The sequence below is a fragment of the Columba livia genome, chromosome 2 (genome assembly GCF_036013475.1).
Source record: "Columba livia isolate bColLiv1 breed racing homer chromosome 2, bColLiv1.pat.W.v2, whole genome shotgun sequence".
Taxonomy (NCBI): domain Eukaryota; kingdom Metazoa; phylum Chordata; class Aves; order Columbiformes; family Columbidae; genus Columba; species Columba livia.
Window position 1 is genome coordinate 17,018,115 of NC_088603.1, and position 19,521 is coordinate 17,037,635.

Genomic DNA, 19,521 nt, shown 5'->3' on the forward strand with positions numbered 1-19,521 from the left:
TCTGTTCGCAAACAGATGACTTTATGATTTTAATGAGAGAATTTAAAAGTCAGTCATTAACACGAGTAAAGGAAGGGACTGATGCTCTGCTGGCATGTTGTTAGCTATGCAAAGCTGTTAGAAAGAGAAACAAATGCACACAGTTCGGTGCTGTGCAAAGATGCACAGCTCTCCTCGACGGACACCAGAAACAATTGTGCTGAACTTATTTCTGCACTCTGCTATATCAAAACCTATAGACATCAAGGGGACTACTGTGGTACACAAGTTTAATAGGAATCCAAAGCTAAAAAGCAGAGGTGGGGAGAACAGGTATGGGGCTATTTCATAAGATACAGAATTGTAACAAGCATGATTTGCATCCTAGTACAAGAGATTAAATTAAACATGTCATTTCCAGTGTTGATTCTTGTTCATCCTCCAAAGGGAACAAATATCTTGAAAGTACTTTGGATGAAATGATACATGCCACAGCAACGGTGATGTATCGGCACAGTTCTGATTAAGATGGAACCACTATTTGAAATCTGAAGTAGCTCAAAAGAAGTATAACGCTGTTCTGTTACATAAAAGACAGATTAACTCCAGCAATGTATTACTGAAATATGAAAGACATTAGACATTTTATTGCATATTAGAAATTCAGAACACACATTTACAGGAACAGAAAAGTTGTCTGTGTGTTCTGAACAGACTGCAAACTATTTAGTGTATTACTGCAGAACAAAATTGGTATCTTTCTATATAAATAATTAATCTTCTACTTGAACCATGTTCTGCTATTCTTGTACCTTAGGTGTCCAACAATATAACTGCCTTTACACTATGAAGCTGCCACCAGCATAAGACTGGAAAGAAAAATCAAAATCGACAGAAATAGGACAAGTACATAGATAGAACCTAAGAATTTATTTCTCTTCCCTCTACCCCAAGGTATATAAACCGTGTCATCTGGTTCTTTTTTACTAAAAACAATGATATATACAAACAGCAGTTTGTGAAAATTCAGAATGAAAACTAAGCAATCCAGATCCACAGCAATTTTCTTGTATGTATGTTATTAATAACTTCATCCTGCGACTATAAAAGTTTAAAATCCAAACTGGGATAAGGAGCATCTTGTTCATATTAATTCAACTGTATTAAGACTTAACATCTGAACAAAATGTTCTGCCTCTGAAGCACAAAGTACAGTTCAATTGCCGAACCCCAGGAAGTAACAAACGACTTTGTTAATCAGTGAGATATAACAGGACACCTCCTATATTGGAAAGTTGATTGCTGTAACAATGAACATTTCCATACCTCTCTGCATGTGGAAACATGCAGCTGAACAAATGCTGCCTTCTGAGATTATCAAAACTACCTTTTCATCTCATTCCCATGCTTCTATGGCACCATTTGTATCTGCTTTTACAAAATGAGGTGAGAAACAGGGCCTAGAAGTACTGAGGAGGGAATGGACAGATAGCTCTGTTTGATTTTAATCACCATCGTAAAAGGGTCTATAGAAACCGCAGGAAGTACAGAGTCATAGATTCCAAGATCAGCAGAGACGGCTATGATTATTTAGTTTGACATCTTGCTCAACACAGGCCATCAGACTTCCCAAAACTATTCCTGCTTCAGCGGTAGCGTGTCTTTTAGAAAAGCATCTAAAAATCTTTATCTTTAAATTTCCAGAGATGTTGTTGCTAAACTTAATTCAGCATTAAAAAAAAAAAATGAAGTCAATCCAAATTCTTATCGACCCAAATATAAAAACTTCGGGGGAAGGAGGTATGGTAGACAATAATACTGAGACTTGCAACAATTGCAACTAACAGCACAAGGGTGGAATAGGATGGTTGCTTAAAGGATTTAATAGGAAATCAGGAATAGGGAAGGAAAGTGTTACTTGACTCTTTCCTAGGAAACCACTAAAACAGAATAGTTTTGGTTAGTTTGCTTTTTTAAAAAAACAAACAATACCCAGGCTCAAACATTCATTAAAGTAAACTAGCCCTAAGTTAGGACAGCTTCAGTTACGGAAAGGATATTCCTCCGTTTATTAAAAGCTGTTTTAAAGACTAAATTTATTTTTAAAGATTAAAAGATGAATAACTAGGCTCCAGCAATCAATTTCTGAGCGTGATACAAACCACTGCGACCTGTACTATGTCATCATTGGAACGTGAATGTAGAAAAGACATTTAAAAGGAGGTACTTGGTGCATTTTAAACCTGACCTTTTCTACGACCTGTTCACCAGGTGGACAGTATCAGCCTCTGCAGCTTCTGGCTCAGGCACTAGAGGTGGTTGCACAGACAGGGTGTTTCCTGGTCCCTGTGAGCCCCTGGCGAGGATGGCACTGCGATGTGCAGGGGAGAGGATGCTCCATCTCCTCAGGAACCTTCCAGCTCAGCTCTAGCCTGAAGACTCTTCTGCTCCCAAAGATGGAGAGAGGCTCCTGCACAGCTGCAGGCAGCAGCTGTGGGAGGCAGGACAGCACAACCACGCTGCTCATGGCTCCTTCCAGGATACACGACACTGTTGAGTCTTGCTGTGAAGCGAAGTGGTGGCAAGGGGAAGCACCCAAGAGCCACCCCAAGTTCAAAATGCTTCACTACAGCCTCAGCAATGCTGCATCTCTGGATGGCAAATGCCCATTTTGCTGCAGTCTTTGCCTTCATGACGTATTATCAGTGAAGGGACCACACAGTCCCCCTCCACAGCAGCCAGTCTCTGGCTGTGCCACCACAGAACTCTGTCTCACTCCAATGGTACCGACACACGAAAAAAGCGCACACCCGGACACAGTGGCTTGTAAGGGCTTCATAGCTGGGAGGCGTGCCAAGGATGGAGCGGCCCCATGGGACCAAGGAGGTAGATTTTAACATTATGAACTCTTTCATAACAGGCCTGCTTCTAACAAATACCACATTCGCTGTCATAGTGCTTTGAACTGATTATATATAAAATGAATCAAACGAAAACCATTAAAACAAAAAAAAGAAAGTACTGCTAGCTTTCTATGAATTTTAGGCCTTTGCAAGAAATAAGGCCATCAGTCCATCCTGCACCAGCTGCATGACTGCATTTCACTAAGCCACCGCCCTCAGAGCAATGGCTTGAAGCTGCCCAGCTCCCCCAGGGCAACGCTGGAGCAACAGGACCTTGCACAACGCACAGAACGGGGCTAGAAGTGAAGGAGTGTGGCACAGACTATGAAGTCAAACCCCTGAAGAATGAGGTCACTGCAGGGCTATCTAGCAACACCACAGGAGCTCCTGTCCCTGTTTCTGGCTTCAAGCAGCCGGCGTTAGACATCCAGTAGCTCAGGCTAGGGGAGCCACAGGCACCAGGACAGACTTTGTACCCAACGAGGAGGCATCGTTAAGAAATTTCCAGGACTTGGCAGCAAGGAGGAAAAATTTTCAGAGGGCTGTTCTGGATGCTGACAGCTTCTCTTCTATTTTAGGATCCTATCCTCACATACACTCTTCCAAGCCTCAACACTGGGAAACACCAGTACACTTGTCTCATTTTTTACCAGCAGGTTATCTCATTAATGATGCTATCTATTTATCTCTACATTTGCTAGCTACCAACATAGTTCCTCCCACATAAAGAGCTAAGCAGAATGCCTCTTCTCTCTACTCAGAAGAGAAACAGGAGGGAGTTCTTCTGCAAACCCTCTCATCTCTACCCACAGGATCATCTTTCCCATTTTCTCTGCCTTGTCTCCTGTTCCAAAGCTTTACTGTGCAGCCTCCTAATGCTCAGTTAAGCAAGGACAGCCAGGACAGTCCTCCCACCATCTGCTCCCCTACTCTTTGCCTGAAGAACAACAGGATGGAGCAAAACATCACCTCCCCGCTCTGCCGGGGTGTCATTCTCCCCTTGCAAGCAGTAAAAGTGGGTGGTGTGATGTGCCCACGTGCAGTTGCTGTGAAGCCTCTTTCCTCCTTCTCAGCCAGGACTGATCAGCAGAAGAATCCCAATGAGCGGAGGTAACTGCATCATCCCCTGCCGTCATGAAACACTCTGAGCCCTGCAAACGTGTCTGCGAGGGCTGCAATGAGGTGGACAACATCACTTCCGTCGTGTTCGGAGGGTGATTAGTTCTGCTACATCAGTGGTCTGAGGATGAGTGTGGTTTAGGTAATTCCTTATCTGAGGAGCCTGAGTCATGCTCCAAATTGTTGTGGAGCTGGTCAAGGTCTGGGAAGGTGGTTAGGACACACACAGCCTTTTCTGGCCTTCTCAAGCCACTGTGCTGCAATGGGAAGGCAGCATCAGCAGCTGGTTGCAGGAAGCCTGCGATGCTCAAAGAGTAGCATCTTCGTGCTGGACCTTGCTGAGTGGTTGTCCCCTCTTTGGGCCCAAATGGTCACCAAGTCTCTGCAGTGTGCAGTTCTATCCCAGCCTCACAACCAGGAACCTTTTTCCTACGATAGCCCAGAAGCCAGACAGCAAGACCAAGATTCCTGGTGGAGTTCACTATAGCCCACATGTAACAACCCAAACCACCCCTAAGTGGGTCATCACAAAAATCTTCTCTTCCATTTCAAAACAGCTCACACTTGCATGGCAGCACTGTGCCTCGGATGCTACTCCCAGGCAGGGGAGCGGGTCTGGAGGGGGACTGTCACCCTGGAGCTCAGCAACCGAAACACAGTGCTGCAGCACCCAAGCTGCAGACAGCTTCCCCGGATCTGGCCCACGGAGCTTGCTCCTTCCTCACTTCTGTGCCAGCAGGACAGCAGCAGCGCCAGGCTCTGCACCAGAGATGCTCTGCACACCCAGGGATGGCAAGAAAGGGACAGCTGGTACAAAGGTTTTCCCTTGTTCGTAGCTGCTAGTGCCTTGTAAGAGTTCCCAATAGGCTCTCTGGGAATCAGAATTTGCTGCAACAATAATAGTAAAAAAACATTTCTATTTTTGAGGAAGTGTGATGAAGCCATTTCCAGGGCTGCATTTCCTATTTTATGGGGAAAAGCCACTTTTAAAAATCAGGATATAATATTTAACTATGCTGTAAACTGACATGTTTCACCCCTTGCATTTTGAGATGTTGGAAAGAGACATTCAAACTGTCAGAGGGTATTAGTTTGTATTTAGCCTCCTCCAGCATTACAGATACCTCTGCTACATTCAAGAGGCAGAGCAGCCCCCTCCCCACTGCCATGCACCCACCCAGGCTCTGCTGTACAGCACTATCACTTCCAGCCTTGTACAGCCATATCTTCTTCATATCAGTTTTTCTACATGCTATAAAATCTGCTCCAAGGCCAAGCATCACCTCCCTTGACACCCCTGCACACTCTCTTCCCCTGCTACAAAACCTTTTTCCCTTTCATTCTTTTTTCAGTATCTTTTCTCATTTTATCATAATCCAGTTTACTTCACTCAAAATACAACGTGAAGGATCCTTCTAACAACCTTTAAACCTGCATCTTCTCCTTCCTTCTCCAGAAGGGATAGTTCCACCTGGGGACCTTCAGTGTGGCTGGGACTCGCTGCCCTCGGACTGCTTTACATCTGTTCCTGCTCCAGGCAAGCAGGCTCACAAGGGGAAGAGATATGAAGGGAAAGAGCAGACAAGCCCAGCAGTCAGGGGACACGTGTCCTTGCCACATGTTACCAAAGGTCTTCGTAAGAGGACAAGCTCCCAAGGCAACAGCATTTTGCCCTCCTTTCAGTTTCAAGCACCAATTAGGCAGGAGGAAGGGGCTTTTCCTCATAAACCATCGTCACACTTGGGCTGGCTTCCAGTCCTGCTCCTGGCTTCCAGTTCTGCTCTAGCCCCTTTCCTTTGTTCATCTGCAGCACCCAAATAGCCACAGAACAATGGCCGAGCGCGGTGTGTACACACAGCTCTTCCTGCCCGGCTGCCGCGGCCCCGGCGCGCACGTACTCCGCGGTTGTGCAAGCACGTTTATGGAGTGACGACAAGAGCTTCCACTGGTTTTGAGCTGCTTTGAAAAGAAACGCACAGGCACCTTCTCATGTTTACTCCACGAGAGTGGCCTTAAAAAAAACAAGAATGTCCTCAGTGAATGCAGGAACACCCAAGGAGACCTGCACATGACTTAATCTACAGCAAAACCCAGGGCATGTATGTGGCAGAAGCAGCTGGGTTCAGGTTTTTTAAAAACTGAAGAAAAGGAAGAGGTTTTGCCCCCCTTTTTTTTAATATACTTGGACTACACTTTTCTAAGCCCACCAGTAAGGCCTCTCTGATACATACCATATTAGTAGATGAAATTTTCCCACACCTGGCCACTTCCCATCACCCCAATATTCTCAAAGGCCTTGCTCTGGCAGAATGTGAATGGATGCACCACTGCTTTGCGTGGATTTCCAGCGCATGGAAATTGTCACTAGATGGGAGCAGGAAAGGATCACAGGAAGATGGTGTCAAGGGTTAGGGTCATGCTTAGTTATCTGTCAGGACCAAAAAGCAGAGAAAGCAAAGCCATGGCATGATGCTGAAACTTACCCCCCTTCTGAAGTATGAAAAGTGGACAAACCCTGAAGGTCATGGTGGTAACCAGGACCTGCTTGCCTCCCTTGGCTCCCACAGCTGCTTTCCGTGCTGCTCGAGTTGGTTTTCACCAAAGGTTTCTTGCTGTAAGCCCCGGCTCTCGAGTCTGCCTCAAACCCATTCAGCATTCTCTGAGCAGATCTATTCCCTGCGATGTCATGCCGGTATCCATCATAGCTGTTCTCATACGGGGGATTTTTGGACAATTTGTATCCATGAGAAATCAGGAGGTCCTCAACACTGAACATATTGTGCTGGTTTCACTCACAGCTGTGCCATCAGAAAGCTCTTTCCAGAAGGACCCATCACTGGAAAATAAAACCAGAAACAAACAGAAGGCCGGTTTAAACAAGGAAAGGTATCTTTGATCAGCTGGTAGGCTGCTGGAGCTAAGAGCCTCATCCCCTGGCTCCAGTCTTCCACCCTTGTAAGAAGACAGATGAAACAAAGTGCATGCAGATGCCAACGCATCGTGTGCTGCCCTTCCCCACACAATACACCTCCACACACCCAGCCAAGCAGCCTGCTGGTGCTGACTCAGTCCGTTTCACTGAAGAATTCACTGGTGATTGCAGCTTTCGGATTTCACTAAGTGATCTCAAAAACATTTCTGCACAGGAGGTAAGCCCACAATTTGAGTCAGGCGTTTCTGTAAAAAATACATTTTCCCCCATCATGAAGAGGTGTGCTCTGTATTACATTTTAAGTTGCTGCAGGAGGAGGAGGCGGATTACAGGGCAATATGCCTCTCCCTAAAGCTCTGCATATTCCAATTAAGAAAAAATGTTCACATGAACAAGGACAAAATATGCATGAGAACAAAAGTTCATTATGCAACCACATGAGAAACCCAGGTAGTATCATGCAGTACTCCAGGTGAACAGTCTCTTTTACAGATTACTTTCTTTTTGGCCTGTGTTGGCCTGTTGGAAACCAGTAATCTTCAACTAGAGTAATACAAAACCTAAGATTTCAAGTGTGGTCTATTTTCACAGCACACTTCCACTGCGTAAAATGACTAGAAACAACCTGAGATGCCTGTGTCTATTGTGTCTCAATGATTTCCAAGACAGTCAAGATTTTTCTTCCCAGTGACAGCCCTCAGTTCTGCACTGACTACAGCAAAGATTCAGCAAACTGAATTATTGGCCGGAAAAAATCTCTATTGTCTATACCACTCTCGCAGCTTGTTATGGCAATTACAGAATATGCATTCTTCCAGAGTTTTAAAAAGAGTGGAAGGTAATGATCTATTCTGTAGGTTGTGCACAACAATGGACACATTCTGGTACATTCCTTCTTGCTTGAACTGTGTTACCAGAACAGGGAAAGAGGCGAGAGAGGGAAAGAAGGAGAGAAAGAGGGAGAGAGAGAAAGAGGGAGAGAGAGAGGGAGGGAGAGAGAGAGGGAGGGAGAGAGAGAGGGAGGGAGAGAGAGAAAGAGGGAGAGAGAGAAAGAGGGAGAGAGAGAAAGAGGGAGAGAGAGAGGAGGGAGAAAAAGAGAGAGAGAGAGAGATGGAGAGAGAGGGAAAGAGAGAGAGAGGGAAAGAGAGGGAGGGAAAGAGGAGGGAGGGAAAGAGGAGGGAGGGAAAGAGAGAGAGAGGGAAAGAGAGAGAGAGAGGGAAAGAGAGAGAGAGAGGGAAAGAGAGAGAGAGAGGGAAAGAGAGAGAGAGAGGGAAAGAGAGAGAGAGAGGGAAAGAGAGAGAGAGAGGGAAAGAGAGAGAGAGAGGGAAAGAGAGAGAGGGAGGGAAAGAGAGAGAGGGAGGGAAAGAGAGAGAGGGAGGGAAAGAGAGAGAGGGAGGGAAAGAGAGAGAGGGAGGGAAAGAGAGAGAGGGAGGGAAAGAGAGAGAGGGAGGGAAAGAGAGAGAGGGAGGGAAAGAGAGAGAGGGAGGGAAAGAGAGAGAGGGAGGGAAAGAGAGAGAGGGAGGGAAAGAGAGAGAGGGAGGGAAAGAGAGAGAGGGAGGGAAAGAGAGAGAGGGAGGGAAAGAGGAGGGAGGGAAAGAGAGAGAGAGGGAAAGAGAGAGAGAGGGAAAGAGAGAGAGAGGGAAAGAGAGAGAGAGGGAAAGAGAGAGAGAGGGAAAGAGAGAGAGAGGGAAAGAGAGAGAGAGAGGGAAAGAGAGAGAGAGAGGGAAAGAGAGGTGCATAAAGAAGCAGTGAAACACAGAAAAAGATTTGTTATGTAAAACATCAAACACTCGAGATGATTTTCCCTGCATGAAGAGTTCATTGAACATGCCTGGTGAGTAGTGTGCGTCCTCAGTAGTAGCAGGTCTACCTGAGGGACAGGAGCCCAGCACTGGCAGCTGTTCAAAAGGAGATTGCCTATGCAAAGATCATGAAAAGCAAGCGCATTTTCTACACAGCCCTCTAATGCTCTCCTTGGGCAAGAAGAGATGGAGAACTTTGTTCACTGCTGCTGACAATAATTTGCTTCAGATGGAACAACTTCTGAGATGGCTGCTGCACATTTATTAGTACAAAGTGTCTGAGGCTACATACACGCAGGAGTTGATGGGTTGGCTTAGAACATAAACCAGTTTCTGCGGTGCAGCACTCCATGCATTATGGCCACCTTTTGCCTATCCAGCACCCCATCCATTTTCTGCTCCCGCCCCTCTCCTGGATGCTCTGCAGATGAAGGAGCTGGTCGGTCCAGCCGCTCCGGGCCAGCCTGGTGTATGGCTCCCAGGCACACAGGGACTCTCCAGCCGCTCTGCCATGTGCTGCCCACAGCCATGGCGCTCGCCCGAGGACAGCCCACAGCGTGGAAAAACAGGCGCGGGTTGTTATGCAGAGACATAATTCAACTGGTAACCTGGAACGCTGCAAAAGTGGCTTTTCAGTCTGAGAGCCTGCTGAGCACTTAAACTGGTTTCTCTCTAGAGCTTAATTAATCTTTTCCCTTTTCACACATGTAACACTACACACCCTTTAAAAACAGAGAAATCAAGCTCTGTGCCGAAGATATTTTAGGAGTATCCCTTGCTAGAATAGGACTCCAAATTCCGAGTAAGTGCTCTAAGTGAGCCAGCAGTAAGTACAAACAGACAGAAAGCAGGGAGGAGCAGGACCCTTCCCTCTTGGAAGGAAGGGAAGGCTTTGTGGGTTATTTTTGAATGCTGACCTAAAAGGCTGATTTTCCATCCACCCGCCGCCCCGAACCGTGCAAGAAGCCAGGTATGAGCAGAGCAAGGGGAACAGCTGGCTGCTAGAGCTGTTCAGCTTCTAACAAGAGAAAGATCCAATGTGACTACCATAAACAGCAGAAAGCCCATCGGAGCGCTCACAGGTGCAAGGAAGAAATGTGCTTTTCCTGCTATTATTGTCAGGCTGGCTTGGAGCACACCTTAACCCTCTCTCTGCCGCCCGTTGCATAGTGCCACCAGAGAGCCAAAGATTAATAGGCAGGAAAGCTCCAGCCCGTGGGGTTTACTCTGATCCTCTTTTTGGCACTGGTGGTGAGGAGCAGCAGAGTGGAAATGCACCATGAGGAACTGGTGCGACCATTTCCTCTGGCTCTGCAAACGTATCACATGTAGAAGGGAAAATCCCGTGGTGCTGCGGGTGGTGGGACAGCCTGGTTAGGAGCCGGATTCTGTCACTGTGCCCACCACAGATCTACAATGGGAACAAACAAGGTGGAGAAGCCTTCACCCCTCTGCCTGCCCTGGTGCCCTCAGCACCAAACCCGACGAGCTCTCCCGAGACCCATCACATGGAGAAAAGCTCTGTGCCCATGGCACAAGCTCCCAGGGGCAGCAAAAGTGGTGGCAGGGAACTGCTAGCTGGGACACTTTCAGGACACATGCCCTGAAAGGCCATGCAGAAGTCACATGGACGTACCATCCCCCTGCACAGAACCCAGTGGGGGGCAGGGGAGCCGGAGGCCCTGCCCCAGCAAAGCCTGCAGGACATCAACCGTGTCGGCACCCAACATCCACAAAGGCCAGCTTTCCAAACCTGGCTGCAGTGCTGGGACGCTCTTCCCACCCTCCCTTAGATAAATAAATCTAAACCAAAAAAAGAAAAAATATCAAAGAAATTAGATTGGCAGGAGTAAAAAAAAAACATTGCTGCAGCACTGTCTTGTAAATAATCTGTCAGACTGGGCCAAAGAGTAAAGGCAAAGAGCTTCTAATTCGAGGGAAGATCAACAACGCTGGAAAACAGTTTGTTTTTCCAGCACTCATTTGTTTTGTTTGCCAGTGACATCAGTGCTTTCTGATAGGGTTTGCTTCCTGAGGATGCCTGCTATCTTGCCAGCGTTTCCGACTTGTCCCCGTCAGCCGGTACAACTCCACATTATGCTGGAAACAGGGGCCAAGCTTTTCTCTGGAAACTTCTCAGCAACACTTTCAGATGCAAAGAAACAAGCACAGGCTGACTGGTGGAAATCAGCATCACTCCCCCTGTACGTGGACACAATGGGGACCCGCAGCCTCGGCAAGCGGGACACAATGGGACCACCAGACGGAAATGTCATCAGAGCACCTCGTCTCAGGGTGCTCTGTTCAAAAGCAAGGATCTCATTGCTGTCCCTGAGAAAAGCCCAATGCACTTCTGAAAAACACCCTGGAGAAATCTGGTGCTAGAGTTTCCGCTGAGCTGCTTTTGGAGACCATTCTTGGTGGGGGAAATGCACTGGTTCCTGTTGATGGCCTGCTTTTACCTGCAGGTTTTTCAGTGGCAGGGGTTCCCAAGCCTTATTATTTTGGGAGGTGGCACCACCACCTGTACGATGACCAGTACAGCGATGAGAATGCCAGCACTTGCAGCAGTGGCAGGGGCAGCTCTGACCTCCATGCTCTGATATGGCCTGCATGCGTTGAATTCTCTGCGTGGCGTCCAGAGCAGCCCATTGGCGTGCTCCTTCCCTTAACCCCGCTTCCAGAGAGCATCCTGGCACAGCACCCACTTATTGGGTGGGAGACCAGAAGTGACCGAGAATTTGGCCCTGGTTGCCCTGTGTTACATCTCTCCCACCCTCTGCTACCTGAAATAAAGTGGAAGGTGGCAACCCTTCCATTGTTTGAATATGACCCCTAGAAGCCCTTCTTGAGCATGATTTGTCCTGCTCACCTCTGCACAACTACTTATAGCATTTTTGTAAGCAATTCTGTACAACTTCACAGAAAAGAAAACATCAAAGGAACATGATTCGTGTTGCAAAATGAAGCATATAAACATAATGAATTGCCAAAATCAAGGCACCTTACATGGACACACGATTTGCCACAGTCTGTAATTACATGACTTCAGGCTACTGAAGGCTGCAGCCTCCTGCTTCAGTTGTACACAGGCTAGGTGATGCTAGTCTTCCCAGGCTTTATCTACAGCAGCTATCCAAACACTGCTCTGACGACAGGGTTACTAACAGGCATTTGAATTACAAAGCATATTATCCAGATGGGTCACACATTAAACTAGTTTATCTTCACTCACGTCTGCCTGACATTATTCCCATTTCATATCAGACGTGTGCCAGACAGAAGTATTTATGCAGACAGACTAAAGTGTAAACAATCCTCTTCACTCCAGGCACCCATTCTGAAGTGTCTACAACCTGATTTTTTAAAGAACATAGCCATAAAACTGAACCAGGAATAGTAAAAGCAAGTGCTGCAAGAACCTAGTGCCTCTGCATGTCAAACCAGGTGTAGCAAGTCAGGTGCCCATGCAATGAAGACATGGGATATGCCAAAAAAATCAGTTGCAGTAATTTGTCTACCTCACTCTACTCTGTACCTATGCCTGACTAATCCAGCACCAACACTTTTGCCCAGGCAGCCCCCACCTCTCTCCTACTCCCATTAGTTCTTCATCACTGTGCAGACTGGTGCCTTCATTTCCCACTTTTCCTTCCCACCGGCCCCAGCAACCCTTCCCTGCCTTCCCATCTCCCAGTCCCACCAGTCTGGTAGCTCTCCCTGCACTGCCCACTGCTGTGTCAGCCCACCCTGCCCTCCTGCAGCCCTCAACAGCTTCTCCCCACCAGTCCTCCCTTCACATCCCTCACCCCAACTTTCCTCCTTCTCCTCCTGACCAGCTTCTGTCCTGTCTACTTTTCCGGCAGCAGCACTTCTGTGCCAGTTCTCTGCTCACAGAGACACCATCTCAGCTGTACCTGGCAAAAGCAGGAGCTGTCATTATGGGGACAACCCAGCTCCACCGCCGCAGCCCTGGCAGGGGCACCGTGCTGCGGCTATGCACACACGCTCTGCTCGAAGAGCTGTTGGAGGCATGAGCACCGTCCCTGCGTGGGGCCTGGTCACGAGTGGGCTGCTCAGCACCAGAGCATGAAGGGTGCTGATGGATGGGAGGGAAAAAATCTTCAGAAAATAGAGCAGCTAGAAACAGAGACAACTCTGGAGAGAATGTGTGTGGACGTCTCTGAGCCTTGTCACCATAAATCCTGTTCCCGAATATGATGGCACCGCCGGTCTCAATCAAACAGCTGGAGGATTTCTTTTCTTTCCCCTTTTTAATGTGGGCAAAACAACATTCCTTCTCTCGTCCCTCCTAGTTTTTCTTGGAAATGGTTGAATTGGTTTAGCTGACAATATTAAAATAAATTTAGCCTGAGAGAGAGACACAACCTGAAAGTCTCAGATCAAGTGATAAAAGCTTGACAGACTACAGCAATGGAAAACAGGTTCTTGTAGTAGAAGTTTCAAAACTAGATGGTAGTACTTGCTCAGTCTAAATATAACCCTGAACAACATCCCAGGAGAATATGTAAGTCTTTGGTCATTGTAATCACTCCTGTTTTCTCACCCTGGTTTTGCATGTGTGCATGAGACAATTTATCAAAAATAAACACATGAGACTTTTACCTTAATCATTTCATCTTTTTTGGAACAGTAAAGTCAGATGGGACTGTAAACGTCAGGCTGCTGTGTGTGCAGCTGCCCCGGAGTTCTGTGCCCCTGCCCTCTGCTGCAGAAACAACCACCAGCACATCCCTGGCTTGCAGACACACGCTCCGTTGGGAAAGACAAAATCCATGTGTTTGAAGAGCCTTCAACAACAATGTTCACTATGAACAAATACTAGATATTTAATTCAAAGATGATAGTCTAGAACACAGAAGAGATTAATTTTATTATAAGTAGGATGTATTCAACTCAGCAGAGCTTAGTTAAGCATAGACTAGGAGTAAGGAAGTAGGGAAGTAGGGAACTAGTCATGAGTAAATACCTCCCAGAAATTCTCAAAGGATGGATGAAGGGCAAACATAGTATCTAACTTCAAACAAAAGGGGGAAGGAGACATCTGAGGGTATCATAGATCAAACAGCCTGGTTTTGATATCAACTCAGACAAATTATTATTCAACCCACTTGCAAATACTTATAACAGGTGTTGATTTATCACGGAGCAGGAGGGAGCAAATGTGTGATCCAGTAGGACCAGCGGCAATTCCAGCTCCCTGCTTCTCACCCCGCACTGTAACTGCATCCACTCCCACATGACAAAGTCATGAGAAAAGAGAAAACACAGACTTGTCAAGAACAAATTAAGTCTAATCAGTCTAATTTTCTTCTTTGACGGAGTTGGGAGCATAGTGACTAGGGAGGAAAAAACAGTAGAAATCACACACTGGAATGAGGAAAGCTTTTGATGGATACATGTGACAGTCTTATATGCAAACCAGATTAATATAATTTAGGTATAATTTACTCTAGTGGGTATACAAATGTTTTGAATCTGTACTCCAGGAATAGTTAGTAAATTCAATGTCAACCTGAAAAGACACATAAGGGCTGTGCCTCAGGTCTTGCTCTGTTCAGTATTTCCATTAATGACTTGTAAATTAGAATAAAGATTACAATTACAAATCTGTAGGGAGTGCTGCAAGCATTTTCAGGCATTAAAATTAGAATAAAATCTTAATAAATCAGAGACGCAGTCTGAAATTAGCGACTGAGATTCAATACGGGCAGGTGAAGAACAAGGATGCAATGCAGAAGTGCAAAATGGAGCAAAAGAGTCTTGGGGGCTAGAGCCACAAAGAGAGAAGACATTAAGAGAAGCACAGGGCTTGGCACACAGAGGTGTATAGGCTTGGAGACATACTAAGAGGAGCATTATGTCAGACCCTTTACTCCCTATATCAAATTTTGGGCCCTACCTCAAGCAAGATGCTGCTCCCTACCACTTGCTCACAAGAATTAAAAGTTTGGGAAGTGTGACCCCTTGAGAAGAGGGTATAAGAAACGGTCTTGTTTAGCTGAAAGAAAAGGGAGGAGGAATGAGGGTGAAAGAATGAGAGATGATAACAAGTTTCAAATATGTCAGGCTGCTAAATACAGTGATAAACTTGAAATGCTCCCTGCAGATGTGGAAAACCAAAGGGACTGGCTTAGCATGCAGCAAGGGAGATTTAGGTTAGATATTAGGAGGAACTGTCTACCCATGATGATAGTTAACTACTGGTTATGCTGGGAGGCTGTGAATCTCCATCAACAGAGGTTTTCAAGAATAGGCTAAATGATGATCGATCAGGAACAGTGCAGATGAAGCAGATCTTGACTCAGAACCAAGGGATTTGGGATGGAAACTAAACATTTTTACAATCTTCCTCTCCTTCCACCCCCCAAAAAGGTATTGTTTTGTTGGCATGCCCCACACCTGGAGTTTCCAGACTTTGAAAATTGTGTATTTCCCATCTTGATTCCTCAGTTACAGTTTGTTGGCCTCCATTCTCTCCTATGGGGCTGGCTCCCGGTCTTTGTAATCCCACATGAACCTCCATGGTGAGACACATAGAGCTGAGGAGGATCAGTGCACTGATTTTGGGGAGCAGAAGTCCTCTGGGGATGTACAAAGAAGTAGTGTTAGAAGTACAACTCCCCGAGGTAATACATCATACACACAACTTTGTTTACCTGTCTGATCTTCTCTCCCACAAAATCAAAATCCTTTTGTACAAGACACCCAGTCTTATAAATAGCCACTCTGCCTGAATTACAATGTGGCTTCCTCCCCCCATCCCTGATACTACTGTCCAAAGTAAAACAAACACTTTATCACAAAATGCCACCAGTGACCTACCTCGCACCCCGCTGTCCTGACATCCTCTGCTCTGCAGGGAAGGGGACAGGGTGCCAATGGCAGGGAGGCTGGGCAAGGGAGAAAACACCACTCAGTAGGAAGAGAAACATTGCCTCTCCCCAGAGATGGGAGGGATGGGGAGGCTGAGGCACAAGAGATGCGCTCACATGGAAGGATCCCACACAGAGAAGAGGCAGTGGATGACCTGAGTGGAGGCACAAGAACAGAGTCCTGGCCAGAGGACTTGTATCAGATCATGGACACGCACCAGACAAAACTTCAAAAATTTCCCATTGCAGCCAACACCAAGAGCTTCAAAGCCACTAATGCTAAATGCATAATCATCTCTGCTGACTACATGGGAAGAAGATGTGCCAAAGCCATGGTGTAAGATAAGCCAACTTTATGTTGGCTCTGCACATCTTCCCAGACCTGCATGTCTCTCCCATTCATCTCACAGAAATTAAAAAGAAGTCTGTGAATTTTTGTGTTTAACCCTCATTACCTGTGGGCAGGAGGATTCACATTTTTTCTCTAACACAGAGATTCACAGACAGTGAAAATTACAGCTCACATCCTCTTTGCATTCTTTGAGCAAAAAGTCGTCACTGAAATCACTGAGGAACTGTGCCAAAGAATAAATTAATGATACTACGTGTCTCCAATAAAAGTAGGAAGTGGGGAGGAGAAGTGTGTTAAAGAGTTTCTTTAACTTGAACAAGGTAGTTATTCCTGTCTTGCATTTCACTGGTGCAGATGCATCAGCAAACTCACTGTGGCATGAAAGACAGCACAGAGCATCTCCTGGGGGAGACCCTAACGAGTGACGGCTGCTCTCCAGGGATTGCCAGCCCCATTTGTTAGGAGGTTTCAAGTCATGTTTTAAAGTTTACCTTCTCAGATTTGCCACGAAAAAATGGTAGAGAGCTAGATTATTTTTTTTAAGTACCGTGGGTACTTTAGTACTGTATTCACACAATGCTGAAACATGTCTGACGATGCATGGATGGGAGTTTGTATTTGAAATAATGTTGATTTTTGCATTTGCCAAATCCAGCCCCAATCAAGCACTGATTCGCTGAGGCTCCTAAGCATCCACATAGAAGTAAATGCATACACGGAGAGTGGAAACGTCCAAGTATGCACAGATACTGCTGCTTGTATTAGCTGGTTTTCAAAATGTCAACAGCTTGCTTCCACCGATGACAGAGCAGCACATTACTCCACTGAAATTGGTCCAGATTTTTTTCAGAGAAGGAGCAATTGTTGAAGAGCACTCATTGCTACTCTGTGCTCCAGATACAACCAGTCCTTAGACCAACTGGCAGCATATGGTGTATTTCCTCAAATGACAGCTTTTGTTTGTCACAATAGGAGAACAAAATAGTACATTTATTAAACAAAGTGTAATTAGCCAGCTCTTCCCTCCCAAAAAGGAACTGCAGAAGAGGATATTTCTTAGGGCTTGCATGAATGTTTCCAATGGTGTTCATGACACTTTTGTACAGATCAATCTACTATGGTGGAACAAAGCACAGGGAATCACATTTCTGGCTCACATCTTAAAATCAAGATGTTAAAGGCTAACCATCACACCTAAAATACCTATGGGCAAAGCACTAATAAGCTACTCCCATGCTAGGATTCCATCATTATCATTTAACAGAAAAGCCCTCCATCTGTACAAACCAAAAATAACCCCAAAACTCAATAATAACTGTATTAAATCTTTCGAACTACTAATTTTTAATAAGGGATCCATCACATAGCTGAACTTCTTTGAGGTGACAGTGACATGACTTATAGAGCCTGGGCTCTGTGATCAAAAGGATTACACACATTAGCATCCTCCTAATCACAGCAGGACCGGCCGGCCCATCAGGCCAGGACTCACGGAGAAGAGATCCGTAAACAAACACTTCGTCCTGCTCACAAACGTGTCTGGGAGCGGAGGCACTCCAAGGTTGGTGGGGTCTTCTCCTCTTTCAAAGAGATAAAGATTATGTCTGCTGGAGTAAATAAATTCTCAGCATAGCCTCACATATCTGTTTGTTTACTTATTTTCAGACATTACTATCCTCTTCTGTGTTGTTATCCCTTTTATATTACCCTTGTATGTATAATCAAATGCCCTCTCTTCTGGATTGACCCTCTGCTTCTTCCTGTATTATAGACGCCTTTGATCTTTCTTTCTTGCATCTGTGCGTCCTGCCTTGTAGTCCCAGCAGGATTTCCCCCTGACCTCCTGCACTACCAGAAAACAAATGCCAAAGTAGCATTTGTGTGCATTAGTGCTTAAAAAAAAGAAAAGAAAGACCGACACTGGAGAAGCCTACGGGGAAGCCCTGTGGTGCTGCCCGCCGGGGAGGTGAGCCCAGGCTGCTGAAATGTGGCCCAGCTCCTGAGCACGGGTGAGAGCCCCGGGCCAACCAGGTGAGCAGCCATCATCATGATGGGGGAACAGCGACCATCCTAAAACTTCAGAAACAACTGTTAATTTTTACCTCTTTGTCATACACTTGATGACATGCAGGGTGCCCTTGGCACTTTCAAAAAGCATATCTTAGCCTTTAACATTTTTTTAGCTATCTCAGATTCCAAAACCCTTTCCCTTGTCCCACCATGTGAGATGGTCCAAGTTACGGCAGGAAAATTCTATTAATATCCTAACTGTAATACACTTGGGTGCCGAAGAGGCTGCTGCTGATCTTTGTTCTCGGCAGGCACTGCCAAGACCAGAAGAACTGAGGGTTATCTCTCAGCAGATGTAGAAAGATGCCATCAGTTCACATAGAGACGTTAACAATCGCATCAAGCCGGCTGAAAGGCCGACCAACCCCTTCCTTCATAGCTGGAACTAGTGAGTAAGCTTCCCCAGCAAGCCTGAGCCCACTGGGCTTGAAACAAAGCACAATAACAAGGTTACAAAAAGTGAGATAACCCTTTCCACTCAAGAAGTGGAAAACAACATCTGTTAAAAAACAAATAAAACGGTGTAATGGCTTCAGCAAGAGACCCAGAGGATTTCAGAGATGCAGCTCGTGGCTTGGTCAACACATTGTGAACAGCAAATTACAAGAGAACAATTGTTTCAGACGAAGGTCTCCCACCCCAGAACTCCCTCAAGGTTAATTAGAATGGCCTCCAGCCAAATTAATTAGAAGAGAAGACTTGGGTAGGACTTTGCTATGCACTCGTAACTAGTTCCAAGGTGACTTAGAAGTTCAGAAATGCATCACCTTCCAAATAAAGCCTGCTTGGCAAAAACCAAGCTCACATGTGCCATGTCATTTCTCTGACAATCAGAAGAAACACTTAAAAGTAATCTTTCCCTAACTAATGGATAAGGCAGAAGAATTTTCTGCATCCTTCCTACCAAACAATATGCCCTTGTTTATTTTCTGTGTGCTTTTTAGGTCATAAGAGGCCAGTGAAGTTATGCATATAAAGAACAATATACTACTGTAAAATGCCGCTTGATACACACAGCCCAGCCGACTCTGAAAGATTCGCCTTTTCCAGGACCTGGTGAACACATATTGCACCATGGAGAAATCCTGAACATCACCAAAGGAAGGGAAGATGCAGAAGTGGGCCCAGCCTTCGAAAACAACAGACCAAACTGGTATTCTAGTTGATATTATACCATGCCCCGGTGGCACAGCTTAGGAGAGCACCCTGCCGTGAGGGGGACAGCCCTGCCTAGCTTCTCTATCCCGTGGCAGCAACCTGCCTCGGTCTCCTCCGCGCTCCCGCTGCCCTCAGCATCCTTGGGAAAGGGAACATCTGGCAGGACCACACTTTCTTTTTTCCTCCAAGTGGTTCCATGGTGAGTGGTAGAACTGCAAGAGCATAGCAGGGTAGGGCAGATCTGGCCTCTGTGATTGCAAATGAAGCGCTGGCACAAATTGAGGCTTTCGCAGTGGCTGTATCTCCAAAC

The 19,521-nt window shown here is 46.0% G+C and overlaps 1 protein-coding gene across 6 annotated transcripts in view; it reads right to left on the reverse strand.

Annotated features, from left to right (window-relative positions):
- JCAD (junctional cadherin 5 associated) overlaps positions 1-19,521 on the reverse strand; it is a 62,664-nt gene that overhangs the window by 9,670 nt on the left and 33,473 nt on the right. For 4 of the 6 annotated variants that reach the window (XM_065050654.1, XM_021289965.2, XM_021289967.2 and 1 more), the window contains one exon: positions 6,485-6,837. In XM_065050654.1, the coding sequence (XP_064906726.1) occupies positions 6,485-6,777 (293 nt within the window). In that variant the 5' untranslated portion in view covers positions 6,778-6,837. Of the gene's footprint in view, positions 1-6,484; positions 6,838-13,361; positions 13,383-15,158; positions 15,181-19,521 lie in introns of those variants that run through there. The other 2 variants (XM_065050653.1, XM_021289968.2) reach the window with 2 other exon arrangements.